The sequence below is a fragment of the Pseudonaja textilis genome, chromosome 2, assembly GCF_049901715.1.
Source record: "Pseudonaja textilis isolate UNSWEBS1 chromosome 2, rPseTex1.2, whole genome shotgun sequence".
Classification (NCBI taxonomy): Eukaryota; Metazoa; Chordata; class Lepidosauria; order Squamata; family Elapidae; genus Pseudonaja; species Pseudonaja textilis.
In genome coordinates this window covers 153,429,021-153,454,061 of record NC_141991.1, presented here as the reverse complement: position 1 = coordinate 153,454,061, position 25,041 = coordinate 153,429,021, and the positions used below count along the sequence as shown (strand labels likewise).

Sequence of the window (25,041 nt, the reverse complement as noted above, 5' to 3'; positions counted from 1 at the left end):
AATTCTGCCGGAAGTCCATCTGGGCCTGGTGTCTTTCCATTATTTTGCTTCTTGAGTGCTTCAGTTAACTCCATCATCGTTATATTGCTTTCTAACATTATTTCAATCTCTTTAGGTATCTGGGGTAGACTAGCATTCTGTAAATACTTTTTAATTCTTTCCTCATCAATATTCTCTTGTGTGTACAATTTCCCATAATAGTCTTGTATAATTTCCTTCTTCTCTTTACTACCATAGCAAACTTGGCCTTCGTCATCTATTAATTGCAATATTTTCCTTGATTCTTTCTCCTTTCTCAATTTATATGCTAACCATCTACCTGGTTTATTTGCATCTTCAAAGTAGTTCTGTTTAGCAGCCCTAATTTTCTGTGCTAATTCTTTTTCTATTAGACCCATTTTATGTTTGGTTATATCCATTTTTAACTTAATGTCCTTTTTCTGTGGCATTTTCTGTAGCTCTTTTTCAAGTTCTTTATACTCATCGTCTAATGCCTTAGAGGCTAATCTTTTTGTGGTATTTCTTTTCCTTGTATAGTCTATTATCAAGCCTCTGGCATATGCCTTCATTGTATCCCATACGTTCTGCATTGATGTGTCTTCTTTTTTATCTTCTCTAAAGAAAAAGGCCAGTTCTTTCTCCATCCTCTGTATGAAGTCTTTTTCCTTTAAAATAGTATTATTTAACATCCATCTAGATCTTCTTCTTTGTCCTTTCCATTTAATTGTCATTGGATTGTGATCTGCCTAAGTACTTGTTTCAATATTTATTTCTTGAATATTATTTAACAATTCTGTTGACATCCATATCATATCTCTTCTGGACCATGATAAATGTCTATTTGAGTAGAAGGTGTATTGTTTGGTTTTAGCATTTCTTTCTCTCCATGCATCTTTTAAATTTATTTCATCTACCATTTTAAAAAAAGATTTAGAGAGGGTCTTTCTGTTTGGCTTTATTGTTTTCTGTGCTGTATAGTCCAGTTTATTGTCTACAATTCCATTAAAATCTCCCATCATAACTATATTAGCATAGTCCAGTTCAATTATTTTCATATGTAATTTTTTATAAAATTCTTCTTATCATTCGGTGCATAGATTGCAATCTGGTGTGCATTCTCCATTATTTCCACCATTAGTATTCTTCCGTCATCATCTGTATAAATCAATTTCACTGGGATAATATCTTTAATGTATAAAACCACTCCTCTTTTCTTGCATTGTGTCAAGGAAGGAAATATTTTCCCTAATTTTGGCTGTATCAACAATTGTTCATATTGTTTTTAATATGTACTTCTTGTAGACAGATTATATCAAATTTTAATTTCTCTAATTTATGGAAGGTTTTCCTCCTTTTAATAGCTGAGTTAAGTCCATTTATATTAATTGTAATCAATTTTTTCTCTTCCATGGTTATATTTTGTAGTTAGGTTTAACAGCTCTCGTAATTCTTGGTTCACGTTATTCTTTGGCTTCCTCCTTTCCACCTACTGCACCTTCTTTTTCAGTCGTCATTTGGCAGTCCTCTTGGAATTCAATTAGTGAAATTTCTTTTTCTGCCTCTTCCTCTTTCCCTTTAAAAAATTCTGCATAAAATGATTCAGCTTTCTCAATTGAGTCAATTCTGAGTCAGTTCTTGCCATGTGAACATTAAACCTTCTGGAATCAGCCATCTATAATTCACCTCTTTTTTAAGTAGCATTTTGGTCAGGAATCGGTATTCTCTTCTCATCTCTCTCACTCTTCTGGGTACTTGTTTCAAGACCACAATCTCCTTGTCTTTGTATTTCAATGTTTTCTCTCTTGCCACTTGCAATATTTGTGCTTTAATGGCTTTCTTTGTAAATCTGATGTGAACTTCTCTTGGTAAGCTATTTCTCATTGCATATCTTGTGAAGACTCGATAGACCTCATCTATTCCATCCATCATCTTCTCTTCAGTTATTTCCAAAGCTTCAGCCAGTATTTCTATCATTATCTCAGCTAGGTTTTGTCCTTTTTCTTCCTCTATGTTTTGGAATCTAAGATAAAATTCTGATCTGTCCATCTCCCATCTCAGCATACCACTTTTATTTTGTTCAACCACAGTTAATCAGTTATCAATATCGCCAATCTTCTTGTCTCTTTGTTCATCTTCTTCAATTTCAATCTCTCATCGTACTTCATCATCATTTGTTGGATGTTCTCCACCTTTTCCCTGTTCTTTGTTCGATGTTCTCTGTTCTCTTTTCAATATTCTCTGATCTTGCTTGAATATTTTAAATTCCTTGCATAATCATCTGCAGAGTCACTTTTTCTTGTTTTTTTCCTGGCTTTAACATTGTCTGTATTGAACGTTGCCCTCCAGATGGTGGAGAGGAAGAAGTAGAAGTTGAGGAACCAGGGGTTGTTAATTTCCTACTCATTTCGAGCAATTCAAAATCTTCAGGTTCTTCTAGACCTTAATCCAATTGCGAAATAACCAATTGCAATTCCAAATAAAAATAGTAGGAAAAAAGAAGCCAAATAGTAATAATAATAAAAAAAGAGGAAAAAAAATCTTCAGGTTCTTGTATACCTTAATCCAATTGATTGGTTAGATAGCAGTAAAAATTCAAAAATGAAGGAAAAGACCATAAACACACACAAAAAATAAAAAGTTGTAAAATCCTAAAAAAGGTGGAAAAGTGAAAAATAAAAAGCTAAAAAAGAGAAAGGGAAAATTCTTCAGGTTCTTCAACACCTTAATTCAATTAACAGGTCTCAAATATAAAAGGATGCATAAGAAAGAAGGCCAGTAAAATAAATAAAACAAAAAAAGGAAAAAAGCCAATATGGAAGGTAGATGGAAAGACAAAAATACCAGGGAGGGGGAGGGAAAAAAAGAAAAAAAGACTACTCCCTTAAAAAAGAAAAGGAAGAAAATCATTAATACTAAAGCTTTTCCTTTAAAATAAAGAGCAAGCGTAGAAATTTAACTTCCAAAGACAAGAAGAAAAAACAAAGACAAGTTCCAAAGGGCCAAAAATCCAAATAGCTATTACAAAAAGTAAACTGATGAGGAGGGGTAGCGCAGCTTAGAAAAAATAAAAAGAGCACACTGCACTTTGTTTAATTATCCAAGGCTCTTGTTATAACTCTCTTCTCCAAAAACTTATCACCTTTTCTTTTCCTATAAGCTTCAACACCAGACTCCAGCTGTTGATAGAAACCCAGAAGAGCACCTGTAATAACACTCTCCCATGCTCTTCCCTCTATCTTATCAAATAGCAATGTCCTTGAAAAGAAGTCTCAGTTCTTTCTCAGCTTTGTCTGGTCAAAAGAGTAATAGAATATTTCCAAGCCTCTAGTAGCCAGTGTTACAAAGTTTCTTTTGCTTTCACTTTCCCCCTCCTTTTCCAAGCAAAATATAATAAGAACTAATAAAAAAAAGAAAAAGATATTTAAAAAAAATAACTAAAAGGGAGTCTCTAGGCTAGAATATTATAAAATCAAAAAGGAGAAAAAGAAGAGATAAAAGAAGAGAAAAAACCAGTCCAGTTTCAAAATATAAGATCGTGTGTAGAAAATCCAGCAATGAGAAAAAAAAATATTACTTTGACATTCCTGTTTAAAATCACCACTTAGTCACTTCTGTCAAAACTTTTACAGATTCTTTCTTTTCCTTAGGGTGTCCTTTCAAATCTTAGAATAAAAAAAAGTTCTCACCAAACCGGCACACTCTCTCTTTCCGTTCTCTTTCATTTCGGAGCTGTCCCAACTTCAGCAGCTTTAATGGCTGCCTCTTTGCTGCTGGCAAAGAGAGTTTCTCATGGATCTACCAAGGACTTTGTGGTATCCCTGGGATCGACAGAATGCGCTCTTTACATTCACTGTCTCTTCGGGATGGTTTAGATCCAATTGGACCGTCCAGGAGCAAAGATATCGGCAGCAATCTCAGACCTCCAAGATCACATGCCGTATCGTCGCAACGCCAGCTCCGCCCTCCCTCTTTTGAACATCTTGGAAGCCTTCTGGCACTCAAAGGTCCATTTTAAGGGCTGACTTGGCTGGAGCTTCACTCCTCCCCTCCAGTGTTTAGTAGCTCAGTGATTTTTTAGTTTAGTTTAGTTTACTTTATTGTCATTGCACCTTGTACAATGAAATCAAAAACCATCTTCAGTGCACATCATGACCATGACCATGAAAATAAACACAAGCATACATCCTTCACCCTCCACACATTGAACTGAAAACCCCTGACCACATCAACACTGCACTATACAGCAGAATTCAAAAGAGCTACTGCTCTGGGATAGAAGCTGTTTTTCAGCCTAGTTGTCCTTGTTTTTATTATTCTGTACTGTCTGCCAGATGGTAATAGTTCAAAAAAAGGGTTCCCAGGATGTGATGGATCTTTGAGAATGTTTTGAATTTTTTTAAGGCAGCGGGAGCTATAAAGCTCTTCCAAAGAGGGGAGAGGGCAACCAATGATCTTCTAGGCAATGACGTTAACCCTCTGGAGTGCTTTCCTATCTGCCACTGTTCAATTGGCAAACCATACAGAGGTGCAGTAAGTTAAAATGCTCTCTATGGTGCAGCGGTAGAAGGTCACTAGCAGTTTTTATTCAGTTGTTGTTTTCTGAAAAGTCTCAGTAGTGGGCCCTTTTGACCAGGGCTGCAATGTGAGCGCCCCAGGTGAGGTCCTCTTTTATGGTAACACCCAGAAACTTAAAACTGGCCACTTGCTCCACTCAGTCTCCATTGATAAGCAAAGGCTGGATGTCTGATCTGTTCCTTCTATAATCCACTATAAGCTCCTTGGTCTTATTGGTGTTGAGGAACAAGTTATTGTCTCCACACCATGAAAGCAACTGGTCCACCTCATTTCAGTAGGCAGACTCATCCCACCCAGAGATGAGTCCCACCACTGTTGTATCATCTGCAAATTTAGCAATAGTATTACTAGCATGAGTGGGAATGCAGTCATGCACATAAAGAATGTAGAGTCAGGGAATCAAAGCACACAACCCTGTGGTGTACCAGTGTTAAGAATAAGGGCTGAAGAGGTATGATTACTTAATCTGAGCTTCTGTGAGGGGGCAGACAGAAAATTCCATAATCCAAAGACAGATTGAATAAGAAAGTCCAAGGTCCAGAAGTTTAGACACTAGTCTATGTGGAAGAATTGTGTTAAACGCAGAACTAAAATCCACAAAAAGCATACTCACATAGCCCTCCCGCTGTTCTAGATGAGTCAAAGCAGTGTGAAGAGTGATGGCTATAGCGTCCTCTGTAGATCTATTTTTTCTGTATGCAAACTGGTGTTTATCAAATGTATGCGGAAGACCAGAAATGATGTGCTGGCAGACCAATTTCTCAAAGCACTTCATGATGATAGGAGTGAGTGCCACTGGTCTGTAAGGTTGAGGTTATTGATTGGGAACTTCTTTGGCAATGAAACAATGGTGGAAGCCTTCAAACAAGATGGAATAGTGGACTGGGATAAAGACCAATTGAAGATCCTGGTAAAGACTCCAGCCAACTGTTCAGCACAGTCTTTAAGCACTCAGCCAGAGATACCATCAGGACAGGCAGCCTTTCTAGGGTCCACAGCTTTCAGAATGCTCCTCACCTCCTGTTCCTCCACAATGAGGTGAGGGCTACAATTGGCTGGTGGTTGTATTTTATCTGTCTCTGATATCTCCACTTCAAAGCGAGCAAAGAAATGATTCGATTCCTTGGCCAATGAAGCATCCCCCTCAGCAGGGATGACATTGGTCGGTTGACAGTTTGTAATTTGTTGAATCCCTCACCACACCTGCCTCATGTTATTGCTATAAAAATTATCCTCAATCTTCCTCTTATAATCAGTCTTGGCCTTCCGAATACCATTCTTCAGATTAGCTCTGGCAACACTGTATCTTGCCCCATCACCGGACCTAAAGGCCTTGATCCTGTCATGCAAGAGGCACTGGACTTCCTTGGTCATCCAGGGTTTCTGATTGGGATAGATCCAAATATGTTTATCCACAGTGATAGTCTCTGTGCAGTGTTTGATATAGCACAGAACAGTTGTAGTGTGCTCCTCTAGGTAAGGCTGGTAAAAGATGTCCCAATTTGTGTTCTCAAACAATCCTGAAGTTGTTGGGAAGCATCTTCTCGCCAAGATTTCACTGTCTTTATTATAGGCAAAGCCCGTCTCCTAAGAGGGATGTACGCTGGTGCTAAAAGCAGTGACATATGGTCTGATTGTCCCGAATGTGGTAATTGTATAACCTTATAGCCATGTTTGATGTTGGTATATACTTTGTCCAATATGTTTGCTCCTCTAGTAGCACACTTAACATGCTGATAGAATTTAGGGAGCACTGCTTTTAAATCAGCTTGATTAAAGTCCCCGGCTATGAAATGCACAGCATCAGGATACTTATTCTGCTGATTACTAACAATGTTATACAAGAATCCCAAAGCTATGGTAGTATTGGCATTAGGTGAGATATAGACTGCAGAAATCAAAACCATGCTGAATTCCTGTGGAAGATATATGGGTCTACATTTAAGAGTCATATACTCCAGATCCATGGAACAGTGGCTGTCTACAGTCTTTGTATTGATACACCAGCTTTTCTTTGCATAAAGGCTTAAACCTCCCCCTTTGACCTTGCCAGAATCTCTACTCCTGTCGGTGAGCTATGTAACCTTCCAGCTCAACAGCTGCATCTGGAATGAGTGAATGAAGCCAAGTTTCTGTGATTAGCAAAACACAGCAGTTCTTGATGAATTTAGTCTTTGCAATCTGTAGCCTTAATTCATCCATTTTGTTAGTCAGAGATCTTGCATTGGTAAGAAATATATTTGGAATTGAAGGCTTGTGTGTAAACTTACTCAGCCTAAAGAAAATCCCAGCATGGCATCCTCTCTTCCAATTAGTTAGTTGGTAATTGAAATTGCATCTTAAGTATTGTTCTACCATTGCATTAATTCGTTCTGATTGAGAGAGCGATTTCAGCAAAGGAAGGAATAAACTGACTGTAGGAATTAGCAAACCCCAGGAAGCTTTGAAGTTGCTTGCAGGTTTACGAGGGTTGCCAGTCTAGGATGGATTTGACTTTTCCTGGGTCCATTTCCACCCCCACCCCCCAATAGACACCTGAGGGGTAGGTAGTCTAGGCTGCTTGTGAAATTCGCACTTGGATAGTTTGGCATACAGGTTTGCTGATATGAGATTCTTGAGCACCTGGTGTACCATTTGATGTGCTCCTCCATGGCTTCAGTGAAGATGAGGATGTCATCTAAATATACAAGGACCCCTTTGTACAGGTGCTCATGCAGCACCTCATTGATTAGTTGCATGAATACAGCAGGGCTCCCCTGAAGGCCAAACAGCATCACATTAAATTGGAAACTCCCCAGCAGGCAATTGAATATACTGTTTTCCACTCATCCCCCTCCTTAATCCTCAGCTGGTAATATGCCTCTTGCAGGTCTAGTTTGGTGAAGATTTTCCCCTTTGCCAAGTGGGCCAGCATGTCTTTCATTTGGGGGAGTGGGTACATATTTTCCATGCAGACATGGTTAATTTCTCTAAAATCCATACATAGCCTCGTTGTTCCATCTTTTTTCTCTTTGAACAGCACCGGCATGGCCGCCCTTGATTTGCTGGCTATATAAACCCTCTAGCCAGGTTCTGATCAATGTACTCCCTTAGTTCCTTCATTTTGGTAGAGGTCATGGAGTACAGCTTCGGTTTGGGTAGTTTTGTTCCTGGCATAATCTCTATTGTGCAGTTGGTGGGGTGATGGGGGGGCAATACATTGCATTCCACTTCATTGAAAATGTTTGCTAGGTCCTTGGGAATCTGGGGGGTCCTTGCGAATTGTTCTAATGCAGCTCTTGATTTCTCACTTTACTTAGTGTCCTTCAAGTGCTGGACAGCTCCTATTCCAGAAGTGCTAGGAGTGGGGAAAGGAACTATTCCTAACCTTAATTTTCTCTCTCCCCCTTTCCACCAGGACAGTCTCAGGAACACCGCCGCAGTCATTTTTTGTGCCACTACAAAGGAGATGAGCTCCCAGTGCCTGTCCACCTCTAGCCTTACTGGTTCTGTGAGGAGCGTGGTGGGGGCTCCCCCTATCAGTGATCTATCAATCTGATCAAATCTTATAGGCCGGATCAGGACTTTAGCCTTGATCCCTAGCTTCAGGACAGTTTGCAAGCTGATTAGACAGTGAGTGCACCTTGAGTCTATTAGGGCTTCTGCATCCCTCTGGACCCTGGATTTTGGTGCCACAATTTTTACAGGGATGGCGAAAGGGTGGATGGCTTCACTTACCATTGGGTCATCCTCACCCTTCATCAAATCTCAAAAAATACCCCACAGAAACTCCTCCATAATGGACAATGAAGAGAATAATAAACAAAGCAATGTTGTCATTCCATACATTGCATAAATAGCAGAAAAGCTCACGGGGATCTTCAGCCAACATAACATACATGCACACTTCAAACCCGATAAACTAAGGCAGAAGCTTGTCCACCCCAAGGATAAAACACCCAGACACAAACTGAGCAATGTGGTATATGCAATACAATGCAGTGAGCCATGACAGATCTGTACATTGGGGAAACAAAACAACCACTTCATATATGCATGGCACACATAGGAGAATAAATCCATCAGGACTAGATTCAGTAGTCCATCTGCATTTTGAAGACAGCACAGAGAAGATTGATGGTTTGAAAGAGGGGTCAAAGAGGCCATATATGTCAAAATTGAACAGTCCTCTCTCAACAAAGTGGGAGGGATATGACATCATCAGTCTACAACACAGTCCTTTCAACAGCTTGAAAAAGGCTCCACTTATACCACACAGATAAACTTCCAGGTGATTTTAACAACTGGCTAAAAGAATGCAACTGTCTGCAAGGAGTATAAATCCTTCCATTACCGAACATCCAGTCACAGTTGTATGAGAAGCAAAATGTCTTCAAAGGAAAGCCAGAAAGCCCAGTTGCCTCTTGAAAAAGCACCTTTGGGTTAAGGAATGGCAACTTCCTTTTTCCTTCTGAAGTGTAAGAGAATATTTTATCCTTAGTTTCCTGAATATTTAAGAAAGGCTACGTACCTCAACCACTTTATAGAGAAAGGAATATACCAGTGAGGCATTGGCATTCTTCATGGTGATGGCCACCACTATATGAAAAATTAAGGACAAAGATAAGAGACATATATGGACAGTTACACTAGACACCTGTACTCTAGAAAGAATTAAAAGGACAAAATTGCACATACTACATAATGGTTAGTTGGTAGCCATCATGCATAGATTACTGTGTTACTATGGGGAAAAAAGGCTGTTTTAATCAGTCTATGTTTATCAGGTGCATAAACATGCTTATTGGAAATAGCATGATCAATAATTCCACATGTACCGTTTAAATGTTTCCCTTATTGTGATGAAGATATGTTCAACGTGCAGAGGCATTTTCAAATTTGTAGAAAAAGCAGGAAAGTTTAGTTTTAAAATGGCATGGATTATATAGAGCAAGTTCTTCACTCCTTATGTTAAAATCATTTTTATCCTTTTTTTCTTTTTGAGGTGGGTTAGTGCAGGGGTGGGATTCAAAAATTCCAGCAACGAGGTGAAACGCTGGGTTTTGCTTCAAAATTAATTGAAAATGCGATTGCAGAATATGAACAACAAAGACAAAGGACAGAAGAGGAGGTGGAGCAAATCAAAGAAGGGGCCATCTTTAATTACCATTGAGAACAAAGAGCTCTGGAAAGAAAGAGGAAAAGAGTTGGAAATAAATATTGGAGATATGGAAAAATGAACAAAGAGGGAAATATCTGGAAAATTAAAAAAAGGGAAAAAGAATCAGCAGAAATTCAAAGGGTGGAAGGGAGTTATAAATAGAGAGGGGGATAAATACTGGAATGAAAGAATAAAGGGGAAAATACAAGGGGAAAGAAGAGATAAGAAACAGGACTTGGGAACAAAGAAATATGGGAATTCTTAAAAAATGGGGAAAAATTGTTTAATTAGACATAGAGATAATGGCTGATTGATATTTGGAGAGGGGATTCTGCAAGGTGCTGGGAGATAATATAAATAAATTTGTAGTTGTGAAATGGGGACATATAGATTGATAAGATGGAAAATAGAACTGCTATTTTTTGATAATGGAATTCAGTGCTCTTTTCATTTATGCATAGAGATAATTGTAACAATAATGGAATATGTTTATTAAATATTTTAAAATATTTTAAATATACTGAAATAAATAAAATGATATAGGAGCTGAGATGGAATTATCATCAGGGTTTAGAATTAAATGAGTAGATTAATATGTCCTTTTTTCTGAAATTGTAGATAAACCGTATGAAAAAAGGGGAAATCATGCAGAATCTGATTTATATATGTTATGAGTTTTAAATGGGATTATTAATTTTAATGTTTTAGGTAATAAAATGTAAATCATTTAATAAGATTTAAAAGGGGAGATAATTAATATGTAATTTAGAGGTGGCGCACTTAAACTGATATTTCGGGGGGGAACCAATTTATAGAAGGAGTGTTATTAATCAGAATTTAAGAAGAACATACAAATGTGACAGTTAAAAGTATTAAAGTATAATAACTATGAAGTTAATATATGTGAATTAAATAATGAGACAAGCATTTGGAATAATATAATAAAATAGAAAATGTACAGTATAACAGTATTGTTAAGAAATTGAATACAAAAATCGAATATGTAATTATGGTCATGAAACCTGTAATCATGCTGTTCACTAAAAAAAGATGATAAAATGTGGAAAACTGAATAAAACTTGTTTAAAAAAAAGTCCAGCAACTGGTTCGCTCTCCGGTTGCTGGGTGGGCATGGTCATGGTAGGCATGGCCTACTGGAATTTCCTGTTTCTGGTTTCCAGTGAACCTCCAGATGAGCCAGATTGAGAAAACTGGATGCTGGAGCAAACTATAAAGTTCCTGAAAGATGTATTCAACAACCTCATGGCAGGAGAGGCACTAATCTGGGCTTAGAATCTCCCTGACCAACTAATTCCAGCCATGTCAAGTGATGGAGCAATAACTTCTGCTGCCACGACCACAACAGCAGTGGGCACCTTGGCTGCAACAACTGCCCCTGCACTGGACCTTGCAGCTAAACCTGCCCCAGCTATGGAACCAGATCCTGTGTGATAGGGAGGTCGCAAGATGCTCACCCTTAGCATAAAATTCAAGGGAGATCCCAAGCACTGGGGTTCTTCCTGGCACACAACTGGACCTACGTACAGGAATATGGTCTAGAAACAGCTACTGAAGGGGCAAAAGGGCAATGCAAGACCATGACACTGGAGAGGCTCACTTCTGAATGGATGGTCACCCTCCACAATTACAATACCCTGGAGCTGAGAAACTTTGACTGCTTCATGACTGCTTAGGAAGTTCTTCAAGGACCCCTTGGCTGACCAAAAAGCCAAATATCACATAAAAACTATTAGCCAAAGACAAGAGGAGTGGGTGCATAAACTCAAGAATTTCACAACCTACCGGCTAACCAATTGACCCGAAGACATCTTGATCGGCTTGTTCCCGAGATGGGCTGAGCAATGAGATCTACAATAGTTGCATTTCCAGGGATGCCCCCTGCACCCGCCATGTTTGGTACATTCTAGCATTGATCTGGTGTGATCCAAATATCACCTGAGCCATAGGGGGTATTCCTCCCTTAGAAAAAGTGGCACCAAATCCACAGCCACATGAGCAGAGCTTCAGGTGTGGGGGAAAAGGCCACTGGGATGCTGACTGCCAAGCTGCATGCCCAACCCAAAAGGCAACCCTGGGAGTTGCCAAAAAGCAAGGAATTGTACCATAGAGAGCCCGTGAAACAGCACTAAAAGGAGTGGAGGTCATAGATGGTGAGATAACTCTGACCAAATTGCTGGACAACCCCGTGGAGACGGATTCAGATTACAATGATGATCCCTTGATAAATTTCCTGGTCAATCCAGTGACCATCCCCATAGAACCAATGGTCCAATCCTCGGGGTACAAAGGGAATTTAATAGCCTTCCTGGATTTGGGGAGTACCAGGTGTCTAGTCAATGTCAGTGTTTCAGCAACCCTCCATTCCAACCAATAACTCTGAGGCAGACATCTCTCAAAGTTCCTTTATTTGGATAGTAACTGGCACATCTATGGAATCCCGAATCTGAAAGTTTCGGGCTTCCTTGCAAAAGTCAAAACTACAAATCCATCCACCCTTAGCCATCATCACATCACATGATCCAATCACCATCCTAAAGTAAGATTCCCATTTCATTATGTGCCACGCTCAGTGACCTTGAACCAGCAAAGTAATTTTATTTTGTCTAACTAAATATACTCAAATGAATTCCTCCCTCCCACTTTCTCAGACTCAATTGTGGTAACATGAGAGCAATATGTCTTCCAAAGCTGACAGATGCCCCCCCCCTGAAAAAAATCACATAGTGGAAGATACAATAAACAAAACACAACCAGGGGTTAATGCGATGTCCTTAACCCCCTCTCCCCCTGCCAAGGGGACCCTTTGGTTTGTCAGGGAATTTTTCATGGAATTGGTTAACCAATCTATCTGCATGTATATTCCAACTTTTCACCCAAGTAGCTTCTGACAAAGGGTAGCCTTTCCATAGCATCAAATATTGTAATCATCCTCATTGTAATCTAGAATTTATTTCATAATGTATCTGACCCTGTACAATCAGAGGTTTGGAGAGAGCTGCTGGTATTGGCCTTAGATTTGACCTTACATCAGGCTTCAACAAACTACTGTGGAACACTGGGTGTATTTTCTCCACCAGCTGAGGGAGACTTAATTGGACTTTCACTGGATTGATTACCTTAGAAATAGGGAATGGACCCAAGTATTTAGGACCCAACTTTCTGCTAGGAAGTTTCAACGTAAGATATTTAGTTGACAAAAACACTTTGTCCCCTACTTTAAATGGTGGTTGGAGGGATCTATGTTTGTCTGCTTGTTTTTTATATTCCTCAGCAGCTTCACTTAAAGCTTTTTTCATATTCTCCCAACCTTTCTTTAATGAGTCCATCCATTCTGTTAAAGACATGGATGTTGGGGGTTCCCTAGGCATAGGGACAAAATCCATGCTGGTGTTGAATTGGAATGGAGTCAAGCCTGTGCTGCTCTGTACTGCATTATTGTAAGCAACTTTTGCAAATGGTAACAGTTTCACCCAGTTCACCTGTTGATAATTTACATAACATCTAATGTATTGCTCCACCATGTGTTCGCTCTCTCCGCAGCACCATTTCATGCAAGATGGAATGCTGAGGAAAGACCCAATGGACTTCAAAGCTCCCTCCAGAACTTAGTAGTAAACTGTACACCTCAATCTGAGATTACTCTACAAGGTATTCCATGGAGCCTATAGATATGCTTCATGAACACTGTTGCAAGTTTCTTAGCCAACAGTAGTCCGTTACAGGCTGTAAAGTGGGCTTGCTTAGAGAATAAGTCAACAACAATCCAAATCACAGTATTTCCTCCACTCTCCAGTAACTATAAAGTCCATCACTATTTCTTCCCACGGCTTTGTTGGTTCAGCTACTTGTTGAAGGAGGCTAGGGGTTTTTCCAGTTCTGTGTTTTATCGTGCTACAAATTGAACAGCTCTTCACATAGTCCTCAACATCAGTTTTCACTTTTGGCCACCAGAACTGTCTCTTGAATAAATGTAGGGTTTTTAAGAACCCAAAGTGTCCCTCCAACCATGAGTCATGGCTATGTTTCAGAACCATCAGTCTTAGGGCATTGGGTACATAAATCTTGGTTTCTTTCCAAGCCAATCTTCGTTCATTGTCAAATTGGTTTGATGTTCAACAAACCATGGATCAGTTAAAAGTGCTGCTTTCAACTTGACTGTCAGTTTGTCTTCTAGGCACCTGGAGCTGCATTTGGCTTGGCCTCAAGTGGTTACTTGGCATGCGGGTTGAGCTTCTGTTATCATAGTTTGCACTACCTCCTCCCAGTGACTGTCCAATTAGGGTCAAATTGATTAGTTGCATAAATACCGCAGGGGGCCCTGGAGTCCGAAAGGCATGACTCAGAACTGGAAACTACCTAGAGGGCAGTTGAAGGCAGTTTTCCATTCGTTTCCCTCTTTTATGCAAACTCAGTAGTAGGCTTCTCTCAGATCTAGCTTGGTAAAGATCTTGCCTTTAGACAGGTGATTTAAAAAGTCCTTCATGAGGGGGAGGGGGTACATGTTTTTTATGCACACACCATTCACACCCCTAAAATCAACGCATAATATTAAGCCACCATCATTTTTTTCCCCTTTAAACAGTACTGGGGTTGCCAACCTAGATTTGGCAGGTTCAATGAAACCCCTGTCCAAATTGGTATCAATGTTATTTTCTCAACTCAGAAATTTCAGCTGGTGTCATGGACTATATCTTTGGCTTTGGCAGTTTTGTCCTGGGTTCTAACTTGATGGCACAATCAGTGGCTCAATGGGAAGGGGGGCAAAATGTTACATTCCTCTTCACTGAAAACAAGTCCCTGTATTCTTTAGGGACTCGGGGTTTGCCGGGAGGAGAGTCTGAAGCAGTGGCTGCTGCTTCTGGTTGTGGATCCCTGTTGGATGGCAGTTTCTTTGTGGGAGGAAGTGGGTAACGGGCTGACCCCAATTATGATTTTTCAGTATCCATCTTCCCACTTGATGGTAGGGGCCCATTTATCCAGCCAAGCAAGTCCCAATATGATAGATTCTGACATTTTTGGAGCCACTACAAAACGGATGAGCTCACAGTGTCTGCCCATCTCTAGTTTGATTAACTCTGTAATTTGGGTGGCCGGGACTCCTCCAATTAACATTCCATCTACTTGTTCAAACCTGATTGGGTGTTTCAGGGCTTTAGTCTTTATTCCTAATTGTTCAGCAATGGGAAGCCCAATAAGGCATCTGGAACACCCAGTATGTATTACTGCTTCTACCTCCCCTGTCTCCCCCATCTCAGGCACCACCAATTTCACCTTAACTGTAAAAGGGGGAATGGCAGCACTCACCATGGGGTCCTCTTCTTCATCTGCCTCTGGGGGGAAGATTTCTTGGGCTGGAAATTCCTTGCTCCCTTCTGTGTGGAGGGGACCCTCTACAGCATCTCTAGCAATCCGGCTAGTGTCTGGAGGCTTCCGTGGAATCCTTTGACCCCTGGCAGCTGTACTAGGCCTCAGTTGTGGAACAGGTGCAGGAGCCAGACAGTCGGCTGCCCTATGACCAGCCTGACCACATCGATAGCACTTTAGAATCCTTGTGGGTTGGGTAGGAGCAACTTCAGCAGGTCTGGTCAGTGGCCATCTGGACACCGTTCTCTTAGGAGGGCCCTCAAAGGGTTTTTTTCCACGTGGGGTTGATTTCTCTGTCCAGCCTAAGGGACATGGCATTCCAATCCTGTAAAGTCTCTGGTATTCCTCTGATGCTGCATGCTTTTTTAACTTCTGGGTCAATAGCATTCTTAAAATAGTGCGGAAGTATTCTGCCAGGCCAGTTCATGAGGTTGCTTGTGACCCTTCTAAAGTGCCATACAAAGTCTTTTAAAGGGTTGCTTGCCTTGTTTCTTTTCTATTATTTTGTCTTCACTTTTCCCAATTCTATCAGGATTCTCAAATCTAGCCCTAAAAATAAAGGCATTGACATCCTGTAGCTCCAGTGCTTCCTCATAGTGCAATTGAGCTACCCAATTTGAAGCATCCCCTTCATTCATCCCATCTCTGATTGCGGAAACCAGGTCACAATCTGTTGCATATTGGTTTCCAAACTGATCTATCTGAGTACTGAAGTAAGCAAAGTGTTTATGCCATCCATCAAATGTTGCTTGAAAAGCCAATTGATCTGGTCGGAAGTGGGGGGGTGAAGGGATCGGCATAGAACTGCGGGGGCTGAACTGGAATGTGTTGAGCCAGCTGTGACATGTAGAGGCTCTGTAGGGGTACTCCAAGGGGAGGCTGAATTGGCACCTGCTGAGCAGAGGCCCTCTGTTGAATTCTTCTCCGCCATGGGAAGGGTGGGGTGCAGTCTGCTGCCTGCGCAGATCCCTTTGCTGAGAAGGGATCGCTGCTTCTCTTTGGGCTCAGGGTGCTCCCGAACCAGGTGGTGCAACAGGTGCTAGCATCCACTGGCGTTGGACCCACCCCTGACCAGGATAAAATCCCAACCTTGGAGGAATACTCTCTGCAGGGAGTAATCTCCTTGCTGATTGTGGAGAGGGAAAAACATAATCAATGTCAGCTGTATCTGCTGTCTCTCCCTTTCTGCTTGGGCCTGCCGGGCTGGGCCAATCTTTTGACCACCTCCAACCAACGCCACACTAGTTCCACTGTCAATTCTTGGACTAGGGAAAGTAAAGGTGGGCTGTGTTAGGACCCAGCTTGTTTGGAGAGGTTGTGGCTGTGAGACATAACTTTCCACTTTAAGTTGCTGAAATTGGTCTGGGATCCCTGCCAACAACTGGCTTTGGGATGGAGGCAACAGGTTCCAGTCTTGGGAGTTGTCTGATTCCAACGTCCCCCCACTTCTCCACTCTGTCTCGTGGGACATCCTCAGAAGGCTGAAGAAGGAAAGATGTTCAGACAGCTTCTCCTCCAGTCTCATCTCTGGATTCAACTCTGTCTGGCAGTTTCTCCATGAATCTGTTTCCTGAGGCTGGTTGCCTGAATCCATCTCCTTGGGTCGGGCGCCTGGTCTCCATCTCTTCTCTGCAGCTTCTAACATTTGCAAAAATTACTCAGAAGGGGGACAGGGGGCCTCAATTAGTTCTCTGGTGTCAAGCCCCATAGCCCCTTCTGTAGATCCTTCCCTTTTTTTCATCTTCACTGAGTCTTCGCACTGCTCTATTTTTGGAGTCAGTCATTTTTGGAGTCAGTGTGATCTTAGTGGAGTTTTATGAAATGGCACTAATACTTTACATGATCTTAATTCTATGCCTTCTGTTTATACAGTCCAGGCTTGTATTAGCTTTTTTGGTGGTGGCTGCTGCACATTGCTGCCTCATATGCAAATGATCATCCACTAGGACTCATGATTCACTTAACTGCAATTATTTCCTTAACAGTGGCAAAAAAGATTGTAAAATGAGGTGCAACTCATTTTGTCAACTCACTTAGGAATGTACATTTTGGACTCGATTATAGTTTTAAGTTGAGAATTACTTGTAGTTACCTTTGAGACTATTAACTTACAAGGTGTGATCCAGCAAAGCAAAACTTACATACCACCTCTTTCTATCCCTTGGTTAATAATACCCAATTTCTAGGGCATATTCAAAGCACGCAACCAAGTACAAAGCAGGGAGTCATTCTCAAGTATAGCATATATCCTCAACCCCTACAGATCTGCTCTTCGTAACAAACTAAGATGCTTGTTTTGTTTGAGACATAAATTTGCAGGGTGGCTGAATCCCATAACTTTTCATTCAGGCTCTGAAAGGATACAGTAGAGGTTGCTATGCTTTATCCAAAGGAAGTGAACTTTTCCATGGGAGAGGACTGGGGTCAGGTCGCATTCCTCCTCCTTTTGCATGAAGAGTGGCATGAAGTAATCAATCTCTGACATGCTGACATCTCCCTTATAGTTGCGGCTGATTAGTGGCTACAGTAGAAAAAAGTGGTTAAACAATGTAGAATTCAAAAGCATTGAATATGTATGTTTGGAATAAGCACTGGAAGAGGAGTCTCTCCTTTTACTACAGTGCAAAGCATATATTTTTCTCCAGCTGCTTCCCAAAGAGATTTAAACATCAGTTTCTGCAATTAAATTCTATCACTATATTCTGCAGGCTATGTTGGATTGCAATGTATCTTGTATATACAAGACACATTGCAGGTCTAGGCCAAATAAAAAAGAGCTACTCTACAGTAGAACACTGATGGATGAGCAGATGTCTTTCCATGTATCTGTGGTGAAAAAAATCATTGCTTAGGTATCCTGAGGGAAAACTCCAATAGTAGGAGCCCCATACTTCAACATGCTCCATCTGTCAAGAGCTAGAGTATTACTTATAAAAACTATAAAATCTGCACTATGAACTTGTAAGAACAAAAAAGATAACTAGAATGCAGTGCTTCAGATTTAATTTGGAGGATACTGGCAACAGCAGGATATTGGTCCAACTACTTTGCTTAAAAAATCAACATTAGATTAGATTAATAGATAGATAGATAGATTGATTGATTGATTGATTTGGGATGTTTTAGGTCCACTATCTGAGTAATAAAACAATACAGGGAGACAGTTAGTTAACTTTGTTACCTAGATACTGTAGAAAGTAAGCACCCACCCCTCTCTTAGAAGTATGAAATATTTTGAGAAATATTAAAAAGGAAGAATATTATATTTCCCTGGATGAGAAATGGAGAAACATGTTTTTTAGAGGGAGAAAGCAGCCCTTACCTTTTCTTAATAGCCCACAGCAGATGTCAGCACTTAAGAAATAAAAAATAGAGAGGGCGGGGCTGACATTGCGATAAGACGATGGGAGATTCATGACCTGGAGAGCCATCAAAATCATCGCAGCTGGACAGTCTGTTTGGACCCAAATCATCCCAAAGAGATGGTGGAAGAGGAGAGTGCATCCTGCTGATCCCAGGGACACTGCAAAGTCCCTGGTTGATCCAGGAAAAGCTCTCTAATCTGGCTGCAGAGGAAAGTGGCCATTGAAAAGCTGCTGAAAGGTTGGGACAGCTCCAGAACGGAAGAGGATACAGAAAGTGTGTCGGCTTTGGGTGAGGTTTTTTTAAAAAAATTCTGACTAAGAATGAAAGAGCATCTTAAGGGGGAAAAGATTTTAAGAAGATAGAAGACAGAAGAGAAAATAAACGATGAAACTGAGCTTATTTTAAACTGTCAAAACTAATTATTTTACTGTACTTTAACAAGAAATTAATTTTTCAAACTGGACTGGACTTTACAACAATAATTAAAGGAAGAAAATTTTTAACTTTCACCTTAAATATAGATCTTGGACTATTTTTTTCCCGTTTCCTAACCATTACTTTTTTGCTTCAGCCTTACTGTTAGAATATACTCCCCCCCCCCGCTTCCCTTCAACACTACTTGTGGACTACTTGATCATTTCCTTTCCCTTATCTTGCTCAATTGCTATCAGTCTGTTATCTATTTCTCCTGCTTTTTTCTCTGTTTGATCTCCTCTTCTATTTTTTGGAACCTTTCCTCATTCTTCATCATCATTTGTTGTATATTCTCCATTTTCTCATCCATTTTTTCCATTTTCCCCATTTTACCTTCCATATGCCTCACTACAAAATGTATGAGACACTATGAAGGCCGATATTAGAGGTCTGATTATAACTTATACGAGAAGAAGGAATATTAAAAAAAGACAAGCACAACAAATCTTAGAAGAGGATTACAAAAAACTGGAGAAAGAACTACAAAGATATCCACAAAAAAAGAACCTCAAAAGCCAAATGAAAATAGTTAAGCACAAAATGGGGCTGATGGAAAAAGAAGGTTGGCACAAAAAATTAGGAGAGCTAAACAGAACTTTTTCAAAAATGCAAACAAACCAGACAGATGGTTAGCATATAAATTGAAAAAGGAGTGAGAAACAAAAAGGATAATACAATTAATAGATGAACATGGAACAGGTTGCTATGGAAATGAGGAAAAAAAGAAATAGTTCAGAAGTATTATGAGAAATTATATGAACAAGAGAATATTGAAGAAATAAAAGTTAAACATTTGCAAAAAGCAGAATTGCCCCAAATACCTGAGGAAACTAAGATAATGTTCAAAGGGAAAATAACAATGATGGAACTGCACTTCCAGTGGTGATGTCACAGTGGAGCGGAATAGGAGAGCGATCTCTGCAATCCTGTATCTGAATTTTCGTGCTTGGAAGTTCTCAGAGGCATCATGAAGCTTGGAGAGACACATGAATTAGAAGGGGAAACCTAGGAGCAGAGTGGAGGAAAGCAACATCCTGCTGTGACGAGGGGAAGCCCTTTGAATCTGGCATGAAAGAAATCTGGCATCTTCAATGGGTCTGAAGCTGTGACAGCCAGCTGCGATTGGGAAGCAGGAAAGTGGATCAACACAAGACATTAGAAGAAGAACGGCAGACTGGGACAGTTTTTGAGAGGTGAGAGAAGAGAGCCCTGTGAAAGATTCTTGACAGAGGGAGTCTCTGGAAAGAGTGAATAAAGCAGCTAATTGGTGGGGAATAGTGGAGCGAAAGGGAGAGGAGGAAACAGACCAGTTTGACAGCTGAGAGAGAGTGCTGCAGAAGAAAAGATTGAGACTCCGTGAATAAAAACTTAAAATTTCTACGATTTGGATTGATTACTAGCAGAGCAGAAAAGAGACATTAGAGAGAATTGGAACTTTAGTGGAGAACTGTAGTGGAACCATTTTGATAGAAAGCTGTGACTGCAATTTGAGAGTGAAAGTGACTAAGTAGTTAAAGACAGCTGATGAAACAGGAAATCAGGAAAGTAATTTGACGGTGTGCAGAAGAAAGGGAAAGAAGAAGGAAGAAAGAAGAAAGCTGAATAATTTCTAAGTATTAAATTCAAACTTGTATACTGGGGAAAAAAATAATATCTATATCTATATCTATATCTATACCTATATCTATCTATCTATCTATCTATCTATCTATAGGAATGTTTGTAAGAAGAATTAATTTATGTATCCTAATTTATAGATTGCTACATTTTTTATAATTGCTATACCCTATATATCCTTTATATTCTTTCCACAATTTGATACTTTGGACAACTAATTAATCAATTGATGTATAACTAATTAATGGTTATATATTGATTCACAGACTTAATTGAGCTACAAGAAAGTTATAAGCTATAGTATATAAGGAAAGAAAATAATCAAACACACATTTATCTATACTTATTGAATTATATCTATTTACTATATAATCTATTATATTTTATTTAGGATTATACTCAATTTATTAAATGGACTAAATAAGATTAGAAAAGAGGGTTATAGACTATCATAGATTATAAACAATAACGATATTTATCTTAACATTGTTGTTTAAATACATATATATATATATATAAAAGGCGTACATAAAATTAAGGAGAGACATTACTAAGCATATTAGACCTTGTAGTAATAAACTGAAGGGATTAGAATAAGATAAAAGGGAAGAGATATAAACACAGACAACACAGAAGGGAGCTGATACAATGGATGATAATATTGAAAGACTTTCTCAAGAAAATAGGTAGATTTGGGAAGCCTAAGATGTCCACCATGACAGCCACTGCTAAGATTAGGAAGAAAACAACATCCAACCCAACATCAATGGTAGCATCACCAGCAGGACAACGTTCAATAGAGGGCAGGCGGAATCCTGAGAAGACAAGTCAGGTATCAAATATGCAAGCAATTCAAATGGCATTAACAACAATACAAGAAACGATGGTGAGAAACCACACAGACATTAAAACTGAAATGGGGGAAATGAAAGGTAAAATATGGAAACTAGACGAGAAGATAAGTACAATCCAACAAACAGTAGTAAAGATGGAACATAAGATGAAAGCAGTGGAGGCAAAGGTCAAACAAACAGACAAGAAAGTAGAATCAATAGAACAGAAATTAATGGGAGAGAAGAGGAAATTAGAAGAGGCAATTGCATATTTGCAGATGGAAAAGGCTGGTTTCTTCCTCAGATTTCAGAATGTAACAGAAGAAAGAGGGGAGGACTTGCCCAAATTAATGGCAGATCTCATAGCAGAAGTGTTACAAAAAGAGGGCCAAGAGGTTTGAAGGGAAATGGACGAGGTATATAGAATATATACCAACTATACAGATGTTTTAAACTTCCAAGAGAGGTTCATATATGATTCTCAAAGAAACAACTGAGAGATGAGATATACAAAGTGACTAGAGACAAACCGCTGATATTTAAGGGAACAGAAATTGTAATGTTGAAACAAATTCCAAGAAGAATAAGGGAATACAGAAAGAAATATAGATTCCTGACCGCCCAACTGAATAAGAATAACATCTTGTTCAAATGGCTCTTCCCAGAGGGAATGTTAATATCATGGCAGGATAAAAAATTAAAACTATATAGTATAGAAAAAGTGAGGGAATTTTTTGAACTGTATGTGGTATCAGGAGAAGACCAGAACAGCAATGAGGAAGTGGAAACCAGGAGCTAAGAAGAAGGTCGGGTGGAGGAAAGAGAAATAGAACAAGAGGAAAGAGAACAGAAGAAGTGGAAAGAGAAGGCATAAGAATGAGACACCAAACAAGAGCAAACAAGCTTCAATAAGTAACAACTACAGAGTAAGATGGTGGAAGAAATCAAGTTGATTACCATTAACATCAATGATTTAAATTCACAAATTAAAAGGAAAAAAAGATAACTAAACTACAGAAATTGAACTTAGATATTATATGCCTTCAAGAAACACATCCAGAAACATCAAAGTAAACTGTTAGAAGCAACAAAATTAGGAGATTTATATGTATCTCTAGCCCAACAAAAAAAGGGGGATAGCAATATATATTAAGAAACATTTACAAGCAAAGCAGGTATATGCAGACAAGGAGGGTAGGATCCTGATGTTAGAAGTTTATATAAACTATAAGAAAATGTTATTGACAGTAATATATGCGCCAAATAAATTATACAGAAAATTATTAGAACAGGAATATGAGAACATATGCCTGCTAGGTGATTTCAATGCAATAGCAAGTTTAGGAAAAGATTATAATGATGAAAATCCAGGGGAAAAAAGGAAAAGGAAAACATTACCAAAAGTATTTATCAAATAGCAGAAGAATTAGGATTAAAAGATATATGGAGAAAAAGAAATCCAGACAAAAAACAGTATACTTACTATTCAGCACCACACACATCATGGTCAAGATTAGATATGTTATGGACAAATGTGGAAATTGAGCATAATATAAAAGAAATAGAAATTGAAACTAACACATGGGCTGACCATAATTCTATTAAAATAACTTGGAAAGGATTGAAAAAGAACAGAAGACAGATGCTAAATATGGAGATCCTAAAAGAAAAAGAATGTGTCAAGATGATGGAAAAAGAATTGGAGTTCTTTCTGAAAGAAAATAAAAAACAACAAACATCAATTCCAAACCTATGTGACACGACCAAAGCATACATCAGGGGCTTAGCAATTTCATATAATACACATAGACACAAAGAAATAAAAGGAGAACAATCTAAACTACTAGATACTCTTAAGGAGTTAGAAAAAACCACTAGAAAAAACACCACATAATAACACAGCAAATATGGAGAGGATAATGATTAGACATAAATTGAATATGTTAGCACAAGATGAATGGTTAGAGGACATGAAAAAGATAAAACAGAATTATTTTGAACACGCAAATAAGCCAGGAAGGTGGCTAGCCTACAGACTTAAGAAAGAAAAGGAAAAAAGATCAATCCAACAATTGAAGGATGCTGATGGTATGTTACAACATCAAATTGAAAAGAAAAAAACATATTGTTAAGTTTTTTTGAGGAACTATATAGTAGGGAAGACGTACCAGAGGAAAATATCCAACATTATTTAGAAGGGAAAGGGCTACCCGTGATCCTGGAAGAGAATAAAGAAGATATAAACAGGGAAATAACACTAAAAGAACTCCAAGAAGCAATCCTGAAACAGAAAAACAATAAGACAACGGGACCGGATGGTCTCCCAGGGGAACTGTATAAAACGCTCCAAGAAAAATTAGAAATGCAATTGTTAGAATTTTACAATGAGGTACTGACAACAGCGAACATACCCAAGTCATGGGGGGAGACATACATAACATTGATCCCAAAAAAAGATTTGGACCACCAATTAATTCAAAATTATAGGCCCATATCCCTTTTAAATGTTGACTATAAAATATTTATGTCCATAATGGCAGAAAGATTGAAAAAAAACCTGAACCAGTTCATTCATAGCGACCAAAATGGATTCTTACCGAACAAACAAATAAAAAATAATACCAGAATGGTAATGAATATAATAGAATACTATGAAGTAAACCCAAGAAAACAATTGGCAATGTCTTCCTCGATGCACAAAAGGCATTCGACAATGTTAATTGGCAGTTTATAATACAACAATTAAAAAGCATGCAATTTGGCAATAAATTTATCAAACTGATTTCGACAATTTATACCACACAGATGGCCAGTGTAATACTGAATGGTGATAGAATGGAAACTTTTAAGATCAACAAGGGAGTAAGACAGGGATGCCCACTATCAACCCTCCTCTTCATCCTTACCTTAGAAAACTTATTGGAAAACATTAAGAAAAATGAAGAAATTAAAGGGGCCTTAATCAAAAAGGAGCATTATAAGGTACAGGCATTTGCTGATGATATAGTATTTTTTCTGGAAGATCCAGAAGATAGGGGAGTAAAATTAATAAAGGAAATAATTTGGCAAGGTTGCAGGCCTTAAGATAAATAAAAACAAAACAAAATTATTGACTAAAAATTTAAAAGATAAGCAAAAAAAAAAAGAATTGGAAGGAAAATTGGGAATGCAAAGTGTGAAAAAGGTAAAATATTTAGGCATTTGGTTAACAGCAAGATGCTCTTCAATCAAAAAAGATAATTACAACAAATTAATAAAACAAATTAAAAAAGAATTAGAAATGTGGGAGGTATTACAGCTATCATTACTGGGAAAAATCACGGCAATTAAAATGTCTACTTTACTAAAAATACTATAACTTTTTCAAACTGTACCAATAAACTGTACCAATAAACCAATAAACTGTACCAATAAACCTTTTTTAAAGAATTAGATCGAATAATAAGTAAATTTGTTTGGGATGGGGGAAAAAGCCAGGATAAAAATGAAACTATTACAGGACAAAAGAGAAAGGGGTGGCTTTGGACTCCCTGACTGGAAAATGTATTACCAGGCTGCAGCTATGGTATGGATTAAAGATTGGATCAACCTGGAAAATAGAAGAGCATTGTTGATAGAGGGTCATGACTTGCAGAGAGGGTGGCATAGTTT

General features: G+C 38.9%; 1 protein-coding gene and 1 long non-coding RNA gene across 3 annotated transcripts in view; one reads left to right on the top strand and one right to left on the bottom strand.

Annotated features, from left to right (window-relative positions):
• Positions 1-25,041, top strand: part of LOC148127181 (uncharacterized) — a 155,232-nt gene that overhangs the window by 2,127 nt on the left and 128,064 nt on the right. The window lies entirely within an intron of this gene.
• The window catches only part of AP1M2 (adaptor related protein complex 1 subunit mu 2), a 91,613-nt gene that overhangs the window by 56,267 nt on the left and 10,305 nt on the right, over positions 1-25,041 (bottom strand). The window contains exons 2-3 of one of the 2 annotated variants that reach the window (XM_026716706.2): positions 17,465-17,621; positions 9,086-9,153 (exon numbers count right to left, since the gene is read on the bottom strand). The exons of the other annotated variant lie outside the window; for it this stretch is intronic. Of the exons in view, the coding sequence (XP_026572491.1) occupies positions 9,086-9,153; positions 17,465-17,621 (225 nt within the window). The remainder of the gene's footprint in view (positions 1-9,085; positions 9,154-17,464; positions 17,622-25,041) is intronic. 2 annotated transcript variants of the gene reach the window in all.